This window comes from Rattus norvegicus, chromosome 5 (assembly GCF_021556685.1).
Source record: "Rattus norvegicus strain SHRSP/BbbUtx chromosome 5, alternate assembly SHRSP_T2T, whole genome shotgun sequence".
Lineage (NCBI taxonomy): Eukaryota > Metazoa > Chordata > Mammalia > Rodentia > Muridae > Rattus > Rattus norvegicus.
Genome location: NC_141538.1, coordinates 66,067,982 through 66,093,178, shown reverse-complemented (window position 1 = coordinate 66,093,178; position 25,197 = coordinate 66,067,982). Strand labels below are relative to the sequence as shown.

At 48.5% G+C, this 25,197-nt stretch overlaps 1 protein-coding gene across 5 annotated transcripts; it reads left to right on the top strand.

Annotated features, from left to right (window-relative positions):
- The first annotated feature begins 241 nt into the window (after positions 1-241).
- On the top strand, positions 242-24,481 carry Trim14 (tripartite motif-containing 14). Of its 5 annotated transcripts, XM_087548947.1 has the most exons (8): positions 500-667; positions 2,772-2,867; positions 9,509-9,772; positions 12,379-12,470; positions 13,004-13,237; positions 14,731-14,893; positions 19,707-19,799; positions 22,204-24,481. In XM_087548947.1, exons 5-8 carry the CDS (start codon positions 13,172-13,174, stop codon positions 22,737-22,739), a joined length of 858 nt encoding a protein of 285 aa, XP_087405073.1. In that variant the 5' UTR covers positions 500-667; positions 2,772-2,867; positions 9,509-9,772; positions 12,379-12,470; positions 13,004-13,171; the 3' UTR covers positions 22,740-24,481.
- Positions 24,482-25,197: the final 716 nt, after the last annotated feature.

The following is a 25,197-nucleotide window of genomic DNA, read 5'->3' as shown; positions in this document are numbered from 1 at the left end:
CCAGCACCACCAAGCGGAAAGCCCACACGTGTAAGCACCTGTGTTCCCATCTATATTTCGCTCCTCCTCCTCAGGGCGAAAGAGTGGAAGGATGGGGTGCGGTGAATCCAGAACTAGGTGGATCCAAGATCAATTCTCCAGCAGGTCGTCGCGCCTCCAGCCTGCCACTGGGTGCTGGGTCGCCCGCCCCGCCCCGCCCCGCCCCGCCCCGAGCAAAGTTTCGATTTTTGCAGCAACCGGACACACTGCACAGAGGACAGCGGATGCTAATGAAAAATGGCGAGCGGGACTGCCGAGGTGCGGGCGCCCGTTCAGTCTGACTGGACGGGTGGCTGGCGCTGTCCGGAGCACAGCGAACGCCCGGCTGAGCTCTTCTGTCGTCGCTGCAGCCGTTGCGTGTGTGCGCTCTGCCCGGTTCTGGGAGCGCACCGCGGCCACCCGGTGGGCCTGGCCGAGGAGGAGGCTGCGCGCGCGCAGGTGGGAAGCCGCGAGGGCGTGCACCGCAGGTCTGGGCGGGCGGAGATTGAGCACAGGAGTAACGGTCGAGGGACCGCCAGCCCAGGTCTTACCGCCAAATCCTGTTAGGACCGGGAAACTTAAGAGGGCCCTGAGGTCCCCTAGATAGTAGACGTAAGATCAGGAGACAGAACCACGTGGAAGTGCAAAGGTTGGTCAAACCACCAGCGAAGCTTCTAAAGATTGGCTTGGGGTACTGGGAGGCTCAAACTGGTATTCATGTCCTTTTACCGCTTCTGCCAGGGCAGCTCCCCAGCCAGAGACAAGGGCGTAGGGGGCTGGGACGTTCACCTAACAGCACCAGGGAGGATGAAGTAGGGAAATTGAGAGTTTAAAGCCAACCTGTGCTATGTAGAGACTATCTCAAAAGTCCAGATTGTAGAAAAAGAAAAGTATGTATGTATTATGTGCTCTGTGAAGCCTGGTCTCTGGACCCTGGAATTCATAAAAGTCCGTTCTGAACTGGAACCTGTTGGCCTACATAATTTTGCAAAGTCTTCCTCTTCCTACCTTGACTCCGGCTCCTCCCTCTATGCAAGCACACCACTGTCTCCTCCCCTTCCCGCCCCCAGCAGCTGCGCGTTAATTACAGCCTTATCTTCTATAGATTATGAGAAGCAGGACCCCCAGCTGGCAGCTCTGCAGAACCTATCCCATCTCTGTATCTGAGGAAGGCAAGTTAGGCTGAACCTTCAAAATCCTCAGGGCTGATTTTATCATGTTTATCTCTTATCTCTGCCCCAACGCCTTCCTTTCTGCTCTTCCCTGACTTAACCACCCTTGACAAGTCTACAACTGCAAGCTGAATGGGACCTATGGGAGGACAGTCTGGCTAGTTCTGCCCCTGTTTCTAGAACCTCCCTTCCGTGCTTGTGAAGTGACTGTTAATAATGATCTTCAAATGCTGCTCCTCGGAGATCCAATGCTATTTTCCAAAGATGTAGCTCAAATGTCTCCCTCTGTTGTCTCCCGATTCAGTCTACCAATGCATCAACTTAGGCACCCTTCCTCAACCTATTGATGGAGCCGTTCCTTCATCAAACACACATTCAGCCCAATGCCTTGTACAGTGTGTGAGTCAAGTCATAAGTCAGATCCTCCCCTCATCTGAATGAGTTGCCTGACTGGTCAGAGGAAGGGTAGTAGCGTTGCTGTGTACTAAATATCATACTAGGGAGCCCTTGGTAGTGGTCAGTGAGGGCCAGAAAATAGAACTTGAGGCAGGAAGCCGTGCAAGCCTTTCCCAGGGAGTCGCCATTGGATGGACATGGCTTTGAAGGGTAAATAGGATTTCATGGGGTCCTGAGACAGATATTCCTGTGGCTGGAGGCAGAGGGCCCAAGACAGAAAACTGGGGGTATCCTTGGGGCAGGTTGGGCAGCAGGTGAGTTAGGTGTCACAGTAGATGAGTATGTGGAAGTTACTGACCCCCTTTTCTACCCCCAGTTTCCTCTTTCAGTAAAGCCATCCACCACCACAGCAAATGCATGTTGGATGCTAAAATGGCAAAGTGACCTGTACTGAGCATGTGCTGCTGGCCAGCCACTCTGATCTCATTTAATCCCCACAGCATCCCTGCTTGCCACGGAGGAATCAGATTGTGAGCGCACGGCTATAGAGGAAGGACTATGACCTAACTTTATTTGTCTAGAGCTCATATGCCTGCCAGCTTCCTTGGGACTTCCAGCTCTCCCCCTGGAAATCGGCATGCCTTAGTATTGCTTCTGGCGGATTCAAAGTCCAGATCCCCACCCGTTCTTTTTCTTTTTTTTTCTTTCTTTTTTCCGGAGCTGGGGACCGAACCCAGGGCCTTGCGCTTGCTAGGCAAGCGCTCTACCACTGAGCTAAATCCCCAACCCCTCCCCACCCGTTCTTATGAGTTAGACCCGGGTGCAAAGCGGAAGACCAGCTTTAGAGAAGGCTAAGGTGGAGGATGGCTACCCTTGGAGGGAAAAGATCCGAAACAGGTATTCAGAAAAATAGCTGCTTCTAAAAGCAGACATCCAGAAATAGGAGACAGGCATCCAGGCTGGGGGCATCCCCGACAAAGGCTTGAAGCTCAGAGAACCAGAGTCTCTGCTCACCCTGCACCTCACCGCATGACTTTGGGCAAACTACCGACAGCGGGTTAGTGAAGTGGCTTGGCAGGGGGGAGGTACAGCTGCCAACCCTGGAGTTCAATCCCTGGAGGAAAGAATGAGAGCTCGTAAGCTTGCAAGTAACCAGTTCCCTTTCTCTCCTGACCCTTATCACAGAAACTAATGCAGGAGTGTTTGGAGTGTTTGGCCACCAAGAAGAGGCAACATGCTGACAACATAGCCCAACTGGAAGACACGGGGGAAAGGCTCAAGGCAAGTGGACACATCTGTTTTTTTTTTTTTTTCCCTCAACTCAGACGTCCACATATCCGCCAGGGTCTAGGCATCTCTAGTGTGGAGCCCCAGGAAAACAAGGTCTAGCCTCAAAACAAGCTGGTGGGTTTTGGAGCAACCTATGACTTAAAGGGTCTTGAAAGGACACAAAATGATGAATTTCAGTGCAAGATCACAAAGGAAGCACGCATACAGGTAAGCGGCCCTGAAGGTCTGTTTCGTGGGCTTTGTAGAGACTCAGCCTCTGCCCCATACCTCACTGGGCAGAGGTCCAGCTTCCTCACATCCACCAAAGCCAGGGGTCAGTCTTCCATGAGCAATGAGCAAGACCAGAGGACCTTGGCCCTCCATCCTCACACACCCCAAATTGCCTTAAGGAAAGCAAAACAGCTCACAGGGCAGGCAAGTGACTCTTAGGTTCTTGGCCATGGGGCATAGAGTGTAAATGTAGTCCATAAATACACGCTTCCTTCAACCTTACCCCTTCGTACAATGTTATTTCTTTTATTGTGTACTACAGATTGAACCCAGGGCCATGCACACATTTTTCCCCCACTGGGCTACTTACATTTCCAGACCTCTCTTTACCTTATTTAAGAGTGAGGTGAAAATGTAAATTTTTTTGTTAAGATCGGAGTCTCTGCAAAGTCTCTTTTTAAAAAGGATTTTATTGGCATAGACGAACTATACACGATGATGGGCTTCCTACAACATTTTCAGACATGTATAGAATGTATTTTGTTCATATTTACTCATTCCTCTCCCTTGTCCCCTCCCACCGATTCCCATCTAGCCATCCTCTGTGTACGTGGGTACCAATGAGTTCAACTGGGGTTATAAAGAGGAATATGGAGCTTAGGAAATATTTCTGTTTTGAGGCAGGGTCTTACTTACTCTGTCTCCGGTTGGCCTTGAACTCAAGAACTTCCTGCCTTAGCTTCCTGAGTATTTGGGATTACAGGCCTTAGTTAAGGCCAGGATTGGTAGGTTGTTTGGATAGTTGGATGGTTGGTTGGTTGGTTGGTTGGTTGGGTGCTTGGTTGTTTGGTTGTTTGGTTAGTTGGTTGGTTGGTTGGTTGGATGGTTGGTTGGATGGTTGGTTGGTTGGTTGGTTGGTTGGTTGGTTGGTTGGATAAGGTTGGTTGGTTGGATAAAGTTGGTTGTTGGATGGTTGGTTGGTTGGTTGGTTGGATAAAGTTGGTTGGTTGGATAAAGTTGGTTGGTTGGATGGTTGGTTGGTTGGTTGTTTGGTTGGTTGGATAAGGTTGTTTGGTTGGTTGGATAAGGTTGTTTGGTTGGTTGGTTGGTTGGATGGTTGGTTGGTTGGTTGGATAAGGTTGGTTGGTTGGTTGGTTGGATAAGGTTGGTTGGTTGGTTGGTTGGTTGGATGGTTGGATGGTTGGTTGGTTGTTTGGTTGGTTGGATAAGGTTGTTTGGTTGGTTGGATAAGGTTGGTTGGTTGGATGGTTGGTTGGTTGGATAAGGTTAGTTGGTTGGTTGATTGGATAAGGTTGGTTGGTTGGTTGGATGGTTGGTTGGGTGGTTGGTTGGTTGGTTGGTTGGTTGGTTGGATAAGGTTGTTTGGTTGGTTGGATAAGGTTGGTTGGTTGGATGGTTGGTTGGTTGGATAAGGTTAGTTGGTTGGTTGATTGGATAAGGTTGGTTGGTTGGTTGGATGGTTGGTTGGGTGGTTGGTTGGTTGGTTGGATGGTTGATTGGTTGGTTGGTTGGTTGGATAAGGTTAGTTGGTTGGTTGGTTGGATAAGGTTGGTTGGTTGGTTGGTTGGATAAGGTTGGTTGGTTGGTTGGTTGGTTGGTTGGATGGTTGGATGGTTGGTTGGATGATTGGTTGGTTGGTTGGATGGTTGGTTGGTTGATGATTGATTCTGGATCTCCACTACATAGGCCAGGATTGGTAGGGGCCAACAAGACGGCTCAGCACTTTGCTGCCCAAGTCTGGCAACTGAGTTCAAGCTCCAGGGCCCACAGTAGTAGAAAACAGACTTCCAAAAATTGTCCTCTGACCTCCACATGCAGATGTCCTCATGCACAACACACACACACACACACGCACACACACACACACACACACAAATAATAATAATAATAATATAATAATAATAATAATAATAATAATAATAATAAAAAGTTTAAAGTTCTGGGCTCAAAACCATAAATCAGTTCAAAAGGACCCAGCAAATAATGGTAGAGAAGTGTCTCTCCAGGCTTCATGCACGAGGATCAAAGGGAAGAACGAAGCAAGCGTCAGCAACTCTTAGACATTTTACATTCAAACAATTCTAGATTCACGGGAAACTGCAAAGGTCCTGTGGAGAAATATTATGTTCCTTCACTTAATCAGCTAAGGATTACTTCGATGACACCTAACTGTCCTTCAGTGCCAAGCACAGATTCTAACAGTGTCTATGTCAGCTCAGCACGTGAATCTACAGGTACAGCAGTTTATGACTTATGTATATCTGTAAGCCATGTCTACACAGTTAGGATTAATATAGTCGATAACAGGTCTTGAAATGATTAATGACCCTACTCTGCTATTCCAAATTTGGGCGTGGAAGCTCACACCTACAATCCCTACACCCAGATACTAAAGCAGGAAGTTTGCTGCAAGTTTGAGGATAGCCTGACCTACATAATGTGTTACAGGGCATCCTGGCCATACAATGTGAGATGGTTCTGTCTTGGGCAGAAAGGGCCATAAAACAAAAACAAAAACAAACTAGGGATGTACTCACTTATAATTCCACAAAATGGGAGGTTGAGACCCAACGATTACAAGTTCAAGGCTAGCCTGAGTGACATTACTTCCAAATTTATGAACATGGGATGCCCCTTGGTTTATTTAGGCCCCTTTCTTTGATCAGTGTCTATTCTACACATCCAACACAGTACTCAAACTCTGCATGTTTCTAATCTATTTTTTAACTTTATTTTTTTTTCGGAGCTGGGGACCAAACCCAGGGCCTTGTGCTTGCTAGACAAGCGCTCTACCGCTGAGCTAAATCCCCAACCCCTTAACTTTATTTTAATTGTGTGTCTGTCTGTCTGTCTGTCTGTCTGTCTGACTTTGTGTTTATGTCTGCCACATGTGTTTGGGAGCCCACAAATGCCAGAATAGGGCACTAGATCAGTCAGAGCTGGGACTGCATGCATGTGGTTGTAATTACAGAGCTGCCCAATGTGGATGAGGGTGCTAGCATCCAAGTCCAGGACCTCTGCAAGAGCAGTTCTCTATCACTAACTCAGGCCCCAAAACTCTGGGGTTTTGGGGGGGTTTTTGGGTTTTTTTACATCAGATAGGGCACAGACCTTCTGTTGAACACTGGCCGGTGTTATCTGTGACAGAGAAAGCCACTGTGGACTTAGTGGCCTACCCGGGGAAAGTTCTCTTTGATGTAGTAATCAGAAATCAGGTTCAGATGTGGTCCAAAGTCTATTGTGCAAAAGTCAGTCACCCAGCCTGATTAAACACTCCTTTCCAGGGGACAGTTAAAGTCCTGATTGTCAATCTCTAGGCTCCAAGGCTGTGTGCTTCCCTGCTGTGGCTCTTCAGAAGTCAGGGGTAGCCCTGCACTTGCCTGCAGCCCTAGATGCTCCCTCACACTAGTGCTGGAAGGCAATGACCCAGCAGCACTGCTCTCTCTGAATCTCCCCTTGGCCTGCATGTATGTGTGCATCCATGTGTTTGTGCAGGTGAGCACGCATGTATGTGCATGTGATCATGGGGGCCAAAGGTCAGCTCCCAGTGTTTTCCTCAGTCACTCTCCTTGGTTTTTCAGACAGGCTCTCCCACTGAATGCAGAACTCACAGGTCCAAGTATGGTGCCTGGCCTTCAAGCTGCAGGGCTCCAGGGATCTGCCTGTCTCTGCCTCCTCCATACAGGGATCACAGGTGCAGTCTGCCATCCCCAGCTTTCTTTTTTTAAAAAAAAAATCATCTTTATTTTATGTATGTGAGTGTTTTGCCTTCATGTACGTTTATGTACCACATGTGTGCACTGTCCGTGGAAGCCCTGGAAATGGAGTTACAGATTGTTGTGAGCCACCATGTTGGTGCTAGGAAGCAAACCCAGGTCCTTCATAAGAGCAGCAAGTGTTCTTAACTGCTGACCCGTCTCTCTAGCCCACTCCCAGCTTGTATGTTAGTTCTGGAGATCCGAACTCAGGTCCTCGTGCTTGAGCAGCAAGCATTTACTTCACTGTGCTGTCTCCCCAGTCAGCCCCATACTCTTTTATTTTTGTTTAAGCATTTTTATTACATTTTATTTGAGAGAGATCAAGAGCAAGAGAGAGAGTATGTATGTATGTATGTATGTATGTATGTATGTATGTATGTATGAGTATGCATACTGCCGCAGGCCACATGTGGAGTTCAGAGAGCAACCCACAGGAGTTGGGTCTCTCCTATCGTGTAGATCTCAGGGATTCCATTCATGTTGGCAGACTTGGCAGCAAGTACCTTTACCCACTGAACCACAACCACCCCTTCTTAACCTTTTTGTTGTTTTGAGACAGGGTTTTTCTGCGTGCCCCAGAATGTCCTGGAACTAGTAGCTCTGTAGACCAGGCTGGCCTTGAACTCAGAGATCTGTCTGCCTCTGCTTCCTGGGACTAAAGGTGTGCGAAATGTATGCCAAGGTTCGGGTATTTCTCTGTGATCTAGACTGCTTTTGAAGTCAATATGTAGACCAGGCTTGAATTTATCATAATCCACCTGCCCCCGCTTTCTGACTGCTGGAATTGCAAGCGGTTCACCACAGTGAGCTCTACACAGGTTGTTTCTAACCTTAATTCTCCTGTTTCATCCTCCCAAGTGCTCGGGAGTGCAGGCATGTGCCACTATGTCATACTTTGATACTTTTATAAATGGTGGAGAAAAGTGGGAGGTACGGTGTGGTGTGTGTGGGTGTGTGGGTGTGTGTGTGTATGTGTGTGTGTGTGTGTGTGTGTGTGTGTGTGTGTGTGTGTGTGAGAGAGAGAGAGAGAGAGAGAGAGAGAGAGAGAGAGAGAGAATTGTGTGTGCGAAGACTACTTGCTGCCTGCTGGAGCAAACATGATGAGGATTTAGAATGTGCAGTGTCACAACTCAAAGACCCATAAGAGATGCATGTCTAAGCCAGACCAAAGGGTACTTACTCCCTGCAGTCCAGGCTGAAGGAGAAGCTGAGACAGGAGGACAGCTTGAACCATGGAGTTCAAGGCCAGCCTAGGCAATGTAGTGAGACTCTATCTCAAAAAAATAAATAAACAGGAAGCAAACAAACAACAAACAAACAAAAACCCAAAAAACAAAAACAAACCACCCAAAAAACAAAGCAAACAAAAAGAATCTTTCAAGCCTACCTTTGTGTAGCTGACCTAATGTTTGGTGTAGGCCTGGGGATCCTCTAGTTGAGCGCTTGTCTAGTGTTCACAGACCCCTGGGTTCAGCATCCATAGGCCTCCATAGAAACAGCCAGGGTGGTGACAAACACCTATAATACCAGAACTAGGGAGGGAGAGGCAGGAGACTCAAAATCAAGGTATCCTCAGCCTCGAGTTCAAGGTGAGCCTACTCTGCATGAGAGTCTGTCCTAAAAGGAAAGGCAAGATAGATGTGGGAAGAGAGGCCTGGAAGGGGAAATAGTTTATCATGGGTCTCATAGCAGGGGGGACCTGGGCCAGATGGGAAGATAGAAACTTCTGGGGTTGTAGCTGGAGGGACAGAGCCTGGTTAGTGCAGGGATGAGACAGAAGAGCCAGTCAGGGGTGCCTGCAGCCGGTATCAACCGGGTCCAGGGCCCCCTGAGTGGACTCTAAAGCTATAGCAGGTGGGTCTCCTGGGAGTCAGAAGGTGAGAGAAACTGGGGGAGCCACCTCTGGAACATTGTCCCGCTGGGAGAAACACCCTGCAGCTCCCTTGCCCTCACCCTCTGCCTTCCCTCTAGTTTCTCCTCCTGGTGAAACCACAGAAGGGTAAGAGAGCTGGAAGAGCAGGAGGCACACTGTCTGAGGCTGGTGCCAGACCTGGTCCAGGGGCTGGAATAACTCTGCTCACTCGGCTCCTGGCTCGATCTATGCCTTTGTGACCCCTGAAAGCTACAGTGAGAGAACCAGAACGTGGGTCCTCGAACACATAAGGTGGTGTACCCAACCTCCACCGCTCCTCTGCCTCTGATGCTGGGCATGGCTGCTATAACTAAAATGGTCTGAAAGGGTTTGGCGGGTTTATCTCAAACCCTATCTGCACCACCCACAAGAGCCCCTCAGTGGAGTTATCCAGTCATGCCTAGTGTGCAGGAAACAGCTATCTGCCTTCTCCTCGAAGGCGCATCCTCCCCCCCACCCCCAATAGAGGCCCAGAAGGTGGGGTCAAAGAGCAGGCAGCATCTGGTGCACTAAATCCCTCATCCTCCCTTCACCCAGCTTACTGGCTGGTCCTTAGTCACTTCCCTGCTGGGCACCACATGGGGCTACTCTACCACACAGCCCCACCCAACCCACGCAGCTCCAAACTCCATGGGACCCAAACTGGCAGCCAGCTTCCTTATTCATTCTCTCTCTCTCTCTCTCTCTCTCTCTCTCTCTCTCTCTCTCTCTCTCTCTTGTCTTTGTGACAGAGTGGACCTTCAGGACTACTTTGGAACTCGGCTGGAAAGAACAATGAATCCTGTTGGTTTCTCTCTGGGAACTGGTTCACTCTGTTGCTCCTAACCCTCGTTCATCACTCAAGGCTTTGGGGACCTGTTATCTCCCATCCGTGCACCAACCAGGCCCAAGCCGCCTTCACACGAGTCAGACCCATTCTGTGTACTGTGGCTGTGGACAGGAACACACTTTCTTCCCTTCCTTTGATCATTTGATAGAGATACACCAGCAGCCAGGTACACTCTGAGTCATGTTACAAATAAGGCCACAGGTGCTTGAGCTGGTCCCAGAACCTAACCACTGCTTAAAGCCTTCCGTAGGACACACACAGAGAGACTCACCTCCCACCTCTTGCCAAATGAAGGGTACATCTCAGTAGCTAAAGGCTGGCTGGCCTTAGTCCTTAGCTATTCACGACTCACTGTGCAGTGTGATTCAGGAAGGAGCTTCTCTAGGTTTTAGACTCTATTTTCTAGCTTCTTTCTCTTCTTTTTCATTGTATAAGTAATCATGAGTTGTTGGTTTTTTAATTTTATGCCTTATTCAACACAACTGGGTGTTTTGTCTGCATGTGTGGCTGTGCACCATCTATATGCCTGGTGCCCATGGAGGCCAGAAGGGAGTGACAGGTCCCCTGGAACAGGAGTTTTGTGAGGCATCCTGAGGGTGATGGGAGTTGAACTTGGGTCTTCTGCTCTCTCCAGCTCTGACACCCTTTTATAGTGGCAAATCTAGACACGCAATGCTGACTCTTGAGGAGTCCTTTCTGGGGTATGAACCACATTCACAGTGTGTCCAAACATAATGGTCTCTACCAATTTCCAGAACTTGTTTTGTGATCTCAAATAGAAATTCTGCCTCGGTGTGGTGTGTCTGTAATCTCAGCATGTGGGAGGCGAAAGTGTTGTGGGGAATCCACCAAAGACGACCGCTCGGACATGGGTTTAAGCCAATAGAAATCTTTATTGGCCAGCCAGCAACTACACTGGGTGTTTGAGATCTCAGTGTAGCCTCCAGCCTTTCTTAGAGTGATCTTTTAGGCACAAAAACCATATCCTGAGTTGAACTGTTCTTCAGTTAACAAGAACAGTTAAGGGGTTGGGGATTTAGCTCAGTGGTAGAGTGCTTGCCTAGCAAGCGTGAGGTCCTAGGTTCGGTCCCCAGCTCCTAAAAAAAAAAGAAGAAGAACAGTTAAGCCAGAAGCAGAACTAGAGAAGACAAAAAACAAGGTCAGTCATTTACAGACTTTCCCAGAATTATGGACTTTGATGGATTAGACCTTCATTTTCATCTTTGATAGTTGGTACTGTCTATATACTGAGTTGTATAGCCTAAATGGTTTTTATATCATGGAGTCAGCTGTGCTAAGGTCAGGAGACCTACTTAAGTCTGGAGCCCTGTTACAATGGAAGGATAGCTATGAGTTCAAAGCCAACCTGGGATAGATATCAGGCTCCAAGCTAGGCAACGGAATATATCCTATTGCAAACAAACAAAAAACCCAACCTAGCAACAACTCCCAATCAAAAAAGAAAGAAAGAAAGGAACTGAAAACAGAGCGGGAGTGGCAGAGGACCTGAGATCTGTCCTTGGCACCTGTGGTTTCAGCTCCAGAGCTGATGATGCCTTTTTATCCTCACCTGTACTTGAAGAAATAAGTTTCATAGATGCAAGAAACAAAGCTGTAAGAACGAAGTTCTGTGAATACAGGAGCAAGGTCTTGGTGGTCAGAGTGACGAGGCTTAATGAAAACTAGCCAAAACAAAAACAACTGTTCTCGGAAAGACCCCCATCCCCACCCCTCCCTGTGGTGAATCCCGAGACCCTGACCCTGCCCGACCACCCAGTTCACCCCCCCTCTAAGGGACATGCCAACTTAGCCCCTTCCCAGTGATTCTCCAAGGCCAGGTGTGGGGCTGGATGAGGAAAGTGACTAATTGAGCCAAGAACAGCCCCTTGAGCAGGCCAGCCAATACCTGACCAGATCCTTTGTCCTGTGTACCACCAATGAGAATGAGCTAGCTAACCCTGTTGCCGAAGTCTGCCCTCTGTAAGGAATAAAAGTTATGTGCTTTTTGGGTTCGGGGTTGCCTCTCCCTACGTGGATGAGCAACCCCACGTACGTGGATTAAAAAACCTCATGCTATTGCAGCAGTCACTTTGTCAATCTGCGCTCTGTGGGTTGCGCTCCTGAGGTGAGGCCACTATGGGGTCTTACAACATCCTCAAGGTTCATCCATGCTGTAACACGTATCAAAAAAGGAACCCACTGCATTCTTTAGTCACTGTGCATTTTGTGGCGCATACAATCGTATTACAACAGGACCTACATTCTTAGCAAACCTGAGTGTGCTATACTGAAGACGGAGCCCAACTACTGTACACGCATGAAACGCTTGCTCAGAGGCTCAGCACAGAGGTCTTTTCATGTGTTGTTTTCTGCATAGTCCCCAGAAGAGGAAGCAATAGTTGAGGTTCTTTGTGTCTCTCAGGGTAATTTTATACTCTACCTTAGATGCTGGGGAGCAAACCCGGGGCCCTCCCGCATACCTGGCAAGTTTTCCACCATCGAGCTACACTCCGAGACCTTTTGCAACTTTGCAATACTTATTTTTAGACATTTTCCTATCCACTCCTCACTTTAAAGAATTTTCATTCCATTTTTTATTTTTAATTTTTCATACAAGTATATTTAGATCAAATTCTTTCCTCTCTCCAAGGGTGGGGTTTTTTGTTTGTTTGGTTGGTTTGGTTTGGTTTGGTTTTGGTTTTTTTGTGTTGTTTTATTTTATTTTGTTTTGTTTTTTGCTTTTTTTTTTGACTTGTCTGCTTTTGTTTCTAGACAAGAGCTGGTGAGACCCAGGCGGACCTTGAACTTCCTGTGCAGTTAATGACAGCTTTGACTTCCGATCTTCTTGCCTCCACCTTCTTACGGTGTGCCACCATATCCTGTGTGCCCAGGGCATGGCACATATTAGAAAAGCTCTCCACCACCTGTGCTGCGTGCCCACAAAGGGAATGTTAAGCCAAGCACGAGGGTCCATGCTTTCAATCCCAGCACTCAGGAAGGAAGCTGATGTGGAGGAATTGGGAGTTAGAGGCCACCTGGGCTACCAAGAAAGACATTTTTAACAAAAAAGAAGAGGAGGAAGAAGAAGAGGGAAGAAGAAAGGAAGGAGGCAGGAAGTCTCTTTAGCTGGATGAGGTGCCCTACACCTTTAATCTTAGTACTTGGGAAATTAGAAGCAGGTACTCTGTGAGTTCTGGTCTACAGAGTGAGTTCCAGGACAGCCAGGGCTACACAGAGAAACCCTGTCTCAAACAGTTTGCAGTGCTTAGAGAAACTTTCTCTTTTACAAGTGGTCTCTTGCTTTGACGGGCCACTTTGCTGGGCTCATTCTGTAGATGCTGTTTTCCGTTCTAGACTTCCTGGTTGGGGCAAACATCTTTTTTTTTCCCCCTTTAAGGTTTCTGCAGACTCAAGTAAAGCCTGGCTAACACAGAAATTCACAGAACTCAGATTACTCCTTGATGAAGAGGAAGCACTGGCCAAAAGCTTCATCGATAAAAACACACAGCTCACCCTCCAGGTGTACCAGGAGCAAGCCGAGTCTTGCAGGAAGCAAATTGAGGTCATGAGTGACTTCTCTATCAGGGTGTGGGACATCAGCCAGGTGTCCAACCCTGTTCAGCTGCTGCAGGTATGGCTGGGCTCCCTTATCTCAAGCTACCACCCTCTAACCCCCCCTACTCGCACACTGGGGGCATGCCCAGAGATGTCCCTGGCCATTGGTTGGACTTTATTACCACCACACAGATGGTCAGGAAGTACACACTGCTGGGATAATTAATGTATATCTCGAGTTATAAATAATCCAACAGTAGCCTTTCCCAGGGCCCCCCAAGCTGCAGGCACTTAGTGAATTGTCTTAATGTTCTGCTGCTGTGAAGAGACACTGTGATCATGGCAACATTCTTCTTTTTGGAGACAGGATTTTCTTTCTTTCTTTCTTTCTTTCTTTCTTTCTTTCTTTCTTTCTTTCTTTTTTATAGCCTTGGCTATCCTGGAATTAGTTCTGAGATCAGGCTGGCCTTGAACTCTCAGAGATTTATTTGCCTCTGCCTCCCTAGTGCTGGGATTAAAGATGTGCACCACCACCACCCATCTTATAACAGAAAGTGTTTAATTGGGGTTTAGTCCCCACTCTCATAGCAGGAAGCATGGCAGCATACAGGCAGACATGGTGCTAGAGAAGCAGCTGCCTATAGCAGCTGGAAGAGAGTTTCTGAAACCCCAAAGCCCACCCCTGGCAAAACACCACACCTTTATTTTTAATTGAAGATTTATTTATTTATTTATTATGAGTACACTGTAGCTGTCTTCAGACACACCAGAAGAGAGCGTTAGATCTCATTATAGATGGTTGTGAGCCACCATGTGGCTGTTGGGATTTGAACTCAGGACCTCTGGAAGAACAATCAGTGCTCTTAACCATTGAGCCATCTCTCCAGCCCAAGGCCACCACCTTCTAATCCCTCTCAAGTAGTGCCACTTCCTGATGACTAAGCATTCAAGTATATGAGCTTATGGGGGCCATTCTTACTCAACTAACACATGAATCTTAGCTCAAATATTTACTAGAGATTCTGCAGTAAGACTTCTAGCAGATGAGACTTGGGGCTAGGGAAAGGGGCACTCACTGGGCATGCTCTGGTAGACTCAGGACCTGTGACTGGCCAGGATTGGTGATGTGTGCCTGTCAACCCAGCATCTGGGAGGTAAAGGTAGGAGGATCAGAAGTTCAAGGTCAGCCTACGCTCCAGAAAACCCTGTCCCAGCAAAACAAAATAAAGCGGAATGGAATCCAGGTCCCCACATACTGAGGTACATCCCCACTGCAGCAGACCCTCACTGTGGCCTGGACTTTAGTGCTATGGCCTGATCATTCCTCTTCACTGGGGCCCTCCTAGGCACCCTGTGGGAAGGGCAGAAAAAGGGAAGGAGAGAGAAATTAAGGGAAAGAAGCATGAGAGGAGGGGCACCAGCAGTCTTCACAGGGCTCTGCTCTGTGGCATAGCTCATTCAAACCAGGGTAGCCAGACAGAGTGGGTCCTGACCTTCTGGGGACACAATAGGGGCCAGATGCAGCTTGCAGTCCCTGGAGCCATTTTGACCCTGTGCCCGTTCACACAGGCATATATAGCCACCAAGGCAGAGATGGGACAGCAGATGAGCCCCTCGGAGCTGAGCCACCCTGTGCCCCTGTCTTTCGAGCCTGTCAAGAACTTCTTTAAGGAGTTTGTGGAAGCCATCAGGAACACGTTACAGACACCAATGGACACTCGCCTGAAGGAAAGTGAGTGGCCTAAGACCGACTCTGAGTCCTTGCTCCCTGTGTGGTGCACCTGACAAAAGCAGCTTAAGGAAGTAGTCATTTTGGGTCACGGTTGCAGCCTGTCCTGACGGGAATTCATGGCCGTGGGTGCGTTAGGCCGCTGGCCTCACTGCATCTGCAGCCAGGAAGCAGGGGAAGATGGTTCTGGGGCTCAGCTCATGTTCACCTTTCTGTCCAGTCTGGGACCCCAGCCTATAGAATGGTAGCGCCTAGAGTAAGGATAAGTCATCTCAGTCTAGAAGCTCTCTTGAAGCTCTTCCGAGAGACTTGGATCCCAAGGTGGCAATACAAACCAGCAGACTCCACTAATGCCTTACCCAAAGAAACAGAGATAGCTGACTACTTAAGGCACACCTTTCTCATAGGATGTGCCCTGACTGGGCAGCTAGGAGCTCCTGGCTTAGTGCCCAACCCACCCCTATCCCCACCCCCAATATTTGAAAGAAACAGGACCTGGGCCTCAAGCATAAAGCAGGCACTCTGTCCCTGAGGCACTTCCCCCGTTCTCTGTAAAGCAAGCACTCTGTCCCTGAGGCACTTCCCCGGTTCTCTGTATTTTGAGAGCCTTTTTTATTGACTGGCTCACTCCCCCACTCCCCAACTCAACCTCAGCCTGAGCCTTCCAGGCCCTCCCCTGGTGACCTGCCTGGGGCTTATGAGATGGACACAAGAGCCCCTCCTAGACCTCAGTGAATGCCTGGAGGGCAGTACCCATTTGGGGTCCAGTTCTGAAAAGCTCCCACAAAGCCTGTGGCAAACCAGGTCCTGGGGTGGGGGGGGGGAGCACGCACCGGGGAGCACACTGCTGTGAAGTCACCCTGCCACCTTGTCCTGTGCACCTGGTTCCCTAGGCTCCATTTCTGTGTCTGTATAATGGAGACTCTGCTCGGGAGGCTGCTGTCCAGGGTCAGGCACAACCGACTTTATCTAAGTGTTCTCTGTTCGCATTGTTGGTGTGATGGTTGCTATGATCCTCCAGAGGAACGTGCTCCAGGCACCGGGGAAAAGGGCCTGTAAGAGGGTTAGCACCCAGGAATGGACACAGAGTGGAGGAGGGTGAAGAGAGCTGGGGTGGGGGAGGGGTGGGGGGCCAGGTGTGTCTATTGCTGTGACAAACACTTGAGCAAAGGCAGCCAGGGGACAGGATTTAGTTCACATTACATCTAACAGGCCATCACTTTGGGGGGAAGCGGGGACAAGGTAGGAACTCAAGGCAGTAACAGAAGCAAAGACTGAACCTGTTGTAAAAATATAAAAAAATAAAAGAAGTAATGTTGTCTTTTACCCCGCTAGGTCCACACCTCAGTGTCCCAAGATATCTGCTAGATATCTGGGTGGAAACACATCCCAGTCGCACACTTTCCTACACTCAAACCCTCACATAAAAGAACACACAACACAATAATCTTAGAATCAATTGATAAGATATAATTGCCCTTAAACATACAAAGCCCGGTACCATCCATCCCTTAGGAACATTGATAACAACCTGTAAATACACAGAGCAGAATCTTAACGTCACCCGCCATATTGTCCTGCCACAGCTTCTCCTCCTTCTCCCGTCTCTTCCTTTCTGTTCTAGTCTCCTCCTCTTCCTTCAAACTTCTCTCCCGCCCATCCATCCTTCTCCTCCAATGACAGGCCTCCTTCTGTCCTGTACCTGCCCCTCACGTGTACTTTACAAATTCAGTGGGGAGAAGGTTCTGGTGTAGTCACCTGATTCCTGAGTACTGACTAGGCAGCCATCCTTGGGGCAGTGGAATTAGCATCAAAATACAGATAACTTCTGGGCAAACCACAACATGAACGATTACAGCCTTGCTCCTGGTGGCTCGCACAGACTTTCATACACACCCAGGCTTACCTGCCCAGAGATAGCACCACCCACAGTGGGCTGTGTGCTCTGAAATAAATCTTTAATCAAGAAAATGTCCTCCATTGTCAGGCAATGGTGGCTCACACTTTCGATCCCAGCACTTGGTGTGGGGAGTAGGGCAGAGTCAGGGGGATCTCTTTAAGTTTGAGGTTAGCCTGGTCTACATGGCAAGTTACAGGACAGCCAGGGCTACACAGACCCTGTCTCAACCCCCTAACCCCCCTCAAAAAAAAATAAAAATCAAAAGCCAGGTGGTGGTAGAGCCTTTAATCCCAGCTTTCAGGGAACAGAGGCAGGAAGATCTCTGAGTTCAAGGCCAGCCTGGTCTACAGAGTGAGTTCCAGGACAGACAGGACTACACAAAAAAGCCTTGTCTCAGAAAGAAAGAAAGAAGGAAAGAAAGAGAGAGAGAGAGAGAGAGAGAGAGAGAGAGAGAGAGAGAGAGAAGGGAAAAGGGAAGGATAGGGAAGGGGGAAGGAAAGGGAAGGGAAGGGAAGGAAAGGAAAGGAAGGGAAAGGAAAAGAAAGGAAAGGAAAGGAAACGAGACAGACAAACAAAAACAAATCAAAGAAAATGTCCCACAGGCCAATCGGGTGGTGACTGGTGGTGAGGTTTTCTCAGACAAGGCTCTTCTTGTGACAGCCTGACAAGAAACTAACCAGGATAGTTGGGTCAGGGCTTTGGGAATGAGCAAGTAGAAGGAAGTCTTGTGGAGTGGGGGAAGGGCGCTGTGAGAAGTTTGAGTCCCTCCCCCCAACCCCCACCCCAAGGCAGATCTCACACAGGTAAGGGCGTGAATGACTCCAGCATTCTGGGGAGGGTGTGAGGCCTTTGCCAGGTCTACCTCATCCTCACCCACAGGCCATGGTGACGAAGGAGGCCTCCTGGGCAAGATACAAGGCAGACAGGGGTCCCCAAGGAGGTGTTCCCTAAGGTGCCCTCTTGCTGGAACAACCTCTGCCCTTTGCTCTTTCCCAGGCCCGAACCTCTCTGCAGGCTTAGCTGGGCTGTGTAAGTGGTACCTTTTTTTTTTTTTTTCCGGAGCTGGGGACCGAACCCAGGGCCTTGTGCTTGCTAGGCAAGCGCTCTACCACTGAGCTAAATCCCCAGCCCCGTAAGTGGTACCTTTTACTCTTTAGAATGCATTATTAGCATATATATAATAACATAATAACAATAATATATTAGCATTATTAATTATTAGCATATATAATTATGCATTATACATAAAAATGGGTTTCATTAATTTCTATGCATTCACGTAACATATTATGGGCATATTCTCTTGCACTACCCTCTCTTGCTTTTTAATATTTTTTTTAATTTTATATTTATGGGTGCTGGACCTGAATGTGTGACTGTGCACCACGTGTACAGTACGTGAGGAGGTCAAAAAAGGGCCTGGAACCCTCTGAAACAGACCAACATATGGGTGCTGGGAATTGAACTCGGGTCCTCAGCCAGTGCTCTTAAAGGATCAGCCATCTCTGCTGTCCCCCATTACTCTCTTAACCCTCTCCCATTGCTAGTGATTCTCCTCCTCTGCCTAGCTAGTTCTCCCTGATGCTTTCATGTCTGTGAGTGTATGTGAGATATGAATGTGTGTGTGTGAATGTGTATGTGTGTCAGTCTGTGAGTATATATGTGTTTGAATGTATGTGAGTATGTGTGTTTGTGAATGTGTATGTGTGTGTGTCTGTATGCATGTGTGTATGAATGTATAGTGTGTGTCTAAACATGTGAATATGTGTGTCAGTGTGAGTGTGTCTGAGTGTATGTGTGGTGAGTGTGTGTGAGAATGTGTATGTGTGTGTGTGTGTGTGTGTGTGAATTTAGTAAGAGAACCTTACAGGAGCACAGGTAGAAGCTATTTAGAGGACTATAGGCATTTGCCAGTGGCTGTGCCACTGAATACACGGTCTCACTGTCCCCAACAACCATGGATATGTGGGAGGAAGGGCTTACAAAGCCCCCTTCGCAGGTGGTTATAGTGCTACTGAGAACTCCAGTCAGTTAGGCTGTCTTTCTTTCTTTTTTTAAAATTACGCATGTATCTGTGTGTCTGTGCGTGGGTGTGTATACACAGGTGTGGTGTTTACGGAGGGGAGAGGGGGGCATGTGCTTTCCTGGAGCTGGAGTTACAGCTGTTTGGGAACCACCTGCTATGGGTGCTGGGAACTGAGCTCAGACCCTCTGCGAGAACAAGAAACACTTTCAACAGCTGATCCACGGCTCCAGCCCTCCCCCCAACATACCTCTACACACACACACACCCCACACACACACCTACACACACACACCTACACATATCCCTACACACACACACATACACCCCTACAGACACCCTATACACACACCCCTACACACATCCCTACACACACCCCTACCCACACACACACACCCCTATACACATCCCTACACACACATCCCTACACACACCCTTACACACATCCCTATACACACCTACACACACACCTACCCACCCCACACACACACATACCCCTACACAGACACCTACACACACCCCTACACACACACCTACACACACACCCCTACACACATCCCTACACACACACACACACACACACACTCTTTAGACTTCCTGCTGTGCACTTTCCTCCAGGCTCAGCCCTGCTTTCAGGGAACACTGCCTCCTGCCCTCTGGTGTTGAGCTGAGGCTCACCCTGCTGCTGCTGTCAGTGAGTGGTTGTGCACCCACCACCCACCGCCGCCGCCACCGCCCCTCCGACCCCCCACCCTAGAATTTGTATCTTCTAAATTCACATGTGACTCTTGGGAGAGATGTGCCAGGCTCCAGTTTTGCCTCACTTTGGTGTCTGTCTGTACTGCCTGCATGAGCTCCAGGCCCTCACATCTCACAATTCCCATTCCTTCCAGACATAAACTGCCAACTTTCAAGCTCCTCCAGCACCAAGCCAGGCGCCTTGTTGAAAACCAGCCCCTCGCCAGAGAGAGCCCTCTTCTTGAAATGTGAGACCCGGGAGTGGGAAAGGGAGGTTGGGTAGGAGCACAGGTGGACAAAGGACAGGAAATGAGCCCTCCAACTTCCTGTTAAGAGACTGTTTCCAAATAAGGTTTAAATATTTTTTGCTGGGTGTGGTTCCACACAGCCTTTTAGTCCTGGTGCTTAGAGGCTTAGGCAGGGAGATCTCAAGTTCTAGTCTACCCTTGGCTATATGGTAGAACCTTGTCTCGAAAACAAAATAAAACAAAATAAAAACCAACTTCTATTAGGCTTTTAAAAGCATACACATTCACACGAGAAAATTATTCATAATTGTTCTCCCATAGAAAGCTACTCTTGGGGTTGGGGATTTAGCTCAGTGGTAGAGCGCTTGCCTAGGAAGCGCAAGGCCCTGGGTTCGGTCCCCAGCTCCGAAAAAAAGAACCCCCCCCCCAAAAAAAAAGAAAGCTACTCTTATTTCCCTTTGTTCTGTTTTTGAGATAGAGCCTCCAGTAGCCCAGGCTAGTCTCAAATGTACTGTATAGCCAAGGCTGGCCTTGAACTCCTGATCCTCCTGCCTTTCTCTCCCTAGTGCAGGGACTGCTGGTGAGTTCTATCATGCCCAGCTTATCATTACAAACAACATGGTATCATTCTATACATATTGTCTTATAATCTGTTTTCATTTGCTGGGAAATTGTGAATCATCTCTATTTGATCCCCTAAAAAGTTACAGGAGCAGAGAGTGGGGGCGTGTTCAGTGATAGAACTGGTGTGAGTGAGGCATATCTGGGTTTAATTCCTAGCGTCACAAGCGTGCATACACGTGCACAAGAGAGGGATAGAGAGAGAGAAAGAGAGAGAGAGGAGAGATAAAGAGAGGAAGACAAGGAAAGTTATATATGTAGTGCTTGAATTGTGAAGAAAATCAAAAATTAAAATTAAAAAAAAAAACCAGCTATTTTACCCAAAGTTAACTTTAGTCAATGTTTCCACAGATTGCTCTTTCAGAGATTTAAAAATAGTGTCACCAGGCAGTGGTGGCACAAGTCTTTAATCCCAGCACTCAGGAGGCAGAGGCAGGCAGATCTCAGAGTTTTAAGCCAGATTGGTCTACAGTAGCCCAAGTGAGTTTCAATCTTACTTGAGCGGTGCCTATCTCTAAGCCACCACTACTGTCCCATTTGTTAAATTAGTGAATGAGGGGGTTGGGGATTTAGCTCAGTGGTAGAGCGCTTGCCTAGCAACCGCAAAGCCCTGGGTTCGGTCCCCACCTCCGGAAAAAAAGAAAAAAAAGAAAAAAAATTAGTGAATGAGTGTATAACTATGCCTTATTTGCTGCATATCTTTAGGAGTAATTTCTCAAAGCGGTACCATTAAGCACACATTTTAAAAAAAGAAACGTTTGGAAAATAAAATGCATTTGAAGAGAAGCACACCAAACAAAGGGGAAGTAAACGTTCCTTCTCCTCCTTCCAACCAACAAACTGAAAAGTTCTAGAAGCCTTCTTCGTGTTCCCATATTTACTACACCAAAAGGATGGCAACTGTTTTAATTTCTAAGTCTTTAGCTTAGAAAAACCTCTAGCCTCAGAGACTGGAGAGATGGTCCTGTGGTTGAAGAGCATTTGCTGCTCTTATCCAAACCGAGGCTCACAACCAGCTGTAACTCCGGCTGCAGGGCGCCTATTGCCGCCTTCTGGCCACTGCTAGCACTGCACATTACACTGAGATGCGCATAAAGAACTACTCACGCCCATAAAATCATTTAAACACATACACAAACTAGTATCACCACTGAAATATGTTTGATATGATTCAAGCATGTTTCGTGAATATGCCATTAAGTTTTAAAAAGTAGGTTGCCTAAAAGCATGCATGGCATGATACCAATATTGGGAGGAAGTATAAGCCTCAAAATTAAGGGATTAAAAAGGGCAGAGGACATGCAACCAAGTCCAAATAGTTTAAGATTTTCTATCTTTCTGTTTTTGAGACTGGGTCTCTTTATGTATCCCTGCCTGTCCTGCAACATTCTACTATGTAGAATTCAGGAAGTTGGTCTCCAACTCACAGAACCTCTGCCTCTGTCACCTGACTGGTGGGATTAAAGGTGTACTCCACCTTCCTCGGCAGTAAGATTTCTTTTCTTTTTTTAATTAGCAATAAATTCCACGATCCAAACTCAAGCCGCATAGAGCACGTAATAAACCTGTTTCCCTCTCACCCTACCCAACAGCATTTTGGTCCCTACCGAGCGTTTTGACTCGGGCTGGGACCAGCGAATGGAAGGTGAGCTGGGCCCACTTCGGCCCCGCCCATAAACCTGCTTTTCCCCGCCCCTCTGCAGACGCATGCTCAGTCCGAGGTAGGAGGACCCCATGTGGCTCCGCCCAAGTTTTCTGACCACTTCTCCCCACCCCTCTGCAGACGCGCGCACGCCAACGCTGGACCCGGACACGATGCACGCGCGCCTGCGCCTGTCGACCGACGGGCTGACTGTACGCTGCTCGCTGCTGGGCCGCCTGGGGCCGCGTCCCGCTCCGCGATTCGACTCGCTGCGTCAGGTGCTGGGCCGCGACGGCTTCGCAGCGGGACGCCACTACTGGGAGGTGGACGTGCAGGAGGCAGGCGTGGGCTGGTGGGTGGGCGCGGCCTACCCGTCGCTGCGGCGCCGCGGAACCTCCACGGCTGCCCGCCTAGGCTGCAACCGCGAGTCGTGGTGCGTGAAGCGTTACGACATGGAGTACTGGGCCTTCCACGACTGCCAGCGAAGCCGTCTGCGGCTCCGCCGCGACCCTCACCGGCTCGGCGTCTTCCTGGACTACGAGGCCGGCATTCTGACCTTCTACGACGTGGCGGGTGGCATGAGCCACTTGCATACCTTCTATGCTGTCTTCCAGGAGCCGCTCTACCCAGCCCTGCGCCTCTGGGAGGGGACTATCAGCATTCCCCGGTTACCCTAAGAGAGAATGTGCTTCCTTTCCTAGGCTAGTCTCCTGCTGTCCCCTGTGCCCTCCCCCTCTTCCCCCACGATGTTTTTATAATGCAAGTTCCTGAAAGGGACACCCTGCTGCCTGTATCTAGGACACTATCGTGCAGCGCCTAGAACCTCCTGACACACAGTAGGTACGCAGTATCAGTGAATACTTACAGTGCCTTGCAGGAGGCAAGTAGTTCCTGAACTGTTTCCATTTGAGCCAGCTGCTCTCCAGCCACTTGAGCTTGTCCAGGTCACCTCCATCCAGAGCACCTGACAGGGTTCTGGTCTGGGTCTGCATCCTCACCCCTCTTCATCTTCTACACTAAAGCATCCTGAAACTTAGCCTGGCCTCTTGAGAACTAAAGGGAGGCTCTCAAAGAGCTACAAAAACAGCACTGGCAGCACTTTACCTTGGCCCTTTTAGTAGTCTTTCTGGCTTTTCTACCCTGCCTTTGCTCATGTCAATCTTTTCAGACATGCTCCGGTCGGAAGCTAGTTTGCAGGTGCACCTTTGAACCATTGTGCTTCCCACCATAAATAGGAAAACCGGCTCTCTGCCTGTCTCAGTCTTCAGGCTTATCTGCCCCAAGAAGTTCCCTCCACACCCGAAAAAAAAAAACCAATCAGGCCTACAAATCCCTCCACCCCACCCCCTCAAAAACAAACAAACAAACAAACAGGACCTGTCATTCCAGTTGCTTTCTAAGGACATCTGTGTGCTTTCCTTCTAGACGCTGAGTGATCATTAGGGCAATTTGACGGGACATAGTAGGTCCTTCATTCACAAGACCAGAGCTTTTCCCACACACCACTGCAGGAGGGGCCCAGCCAGGCACCTCTTACCAGGCATTGGAGTCATGCACTTCACACAGTTGATCCCTCAAAGGTGGGAAGCGATCCCATTGTACACATGGCAGACTTGGTACTCGTGAGTCAGAAGACTGCCCCAAGACAATAGGATCAGTGTTGCGGTCAGGATCTACACTGCCTAGTAGGCTGTGTTGTAGATGTGACAGCTCTCTCCCTCTCAGTGTTACTTGCTTCAGTTTTCCCGGGGTCAAACCTGCTTTTAGATTTACCTTCACTGGTCCCTGAAATGAGGTTGTATAACCTTTAGGATAGGGGATGGAATTGTTTGAGAGGATCTGATTTGGGTCTAAAACAGAAAGACTGATTCTGAGCTGGGGTTTGTGCTGGCTAGAAGGCTTAGCTTCCGGTCAGCTGTATGGCCTCAGACAACATTCTTTCTACTTGTGGCCCCCATCTGTAAAACATGGGTCGGTGATGCCAGGCTCAAACAAGCCAAAGCTAATGAAATTGCCTTAAAAACTATAACGTATCAGGTTAGGATTTGTTAGCATCTCCAATAGACTCTTCCTACCTTGTCACAGTGCTGGACCGCAGATACCCAGCAGCTGGGTGGCAACCAAGGGAGCTGCCTTAATATTCTCAGGGCAGTCTCCTTGTGATCCAAAGCATGTGTCTGAATGCTCTTGGTTTTGTAGAATTTACCTCAGAGGTACACGAATTATTTTCCCTGTGATGCTTGTGGTGCATAGTCTAGAACCAGTGAAGGGCTCCATCCAGCTATACATACAGCCCCAGCAGGTGTTTTCAAGAAAAAGGCTTAGTCAAGGCCAGTGAAGCAGAAGACATACATCTCTGTGATGACAGTTTTCTAATACATGCTTTGTTTAAATAAAATATGAATGCTGTCTCTTGTAACCATGTTCTTCATTGGAAGTCAAGTGCATAGTAGCATTTGGGCTTGGATAAAATCTTGTTCACCCGCCACCCCCTTCATAGCTTTCTTGAAATAGCTGGTCCTAAAGTGAACAGGTCCAGTGATGGGGGGCTCACCACTCACGAAGATAACCAAGTTCTTCTGTGGGGCAGGGAGACCCTAAGTACCATGAGGATGTCAGAGGATAACTGGTGGAAGTCAGTTTTGTCCTTCCACGACAGGGTTGGAGGGTGTCCTAAGGATTTAACTTGGGTTGTCAGGATGGTGACACATCTACCTGCAGAGCCAACTCAGTGGCCTCAATTCTTCTGTGGAAGCAAACCCAACTCTCAGTGGTTTGCAGAAGAAAAAAGGGAAGCAAAAAAAAAAGGTGGGGGGAGCACGTTTGTATTCAGCCTTTAGCACCACAGAAGCTTCTTGTAGTCTCTAGCTTCTAGAGAATCCGGGGGCACTCTTATCTACAGTGTCATCTTTCTGCCCATAATTCTCCTTTGTCAGTGACACTAGCCTGTGGTAACCCCATGCAGGTGGTGCAAGTGACAGACACATTCAGTGTTCTGAGGGACAGCTTGTCCCAGAAGGCAGAGTTTGATAAGAAGTGATTTTGAGTGCAGGGCCCTGGACAGATTCTATCATGTTCTGGTGAGAAATCTAGGGGGAAGCAGAGTGGGAAGGCTGATGAGATGGCTTAGCAGGT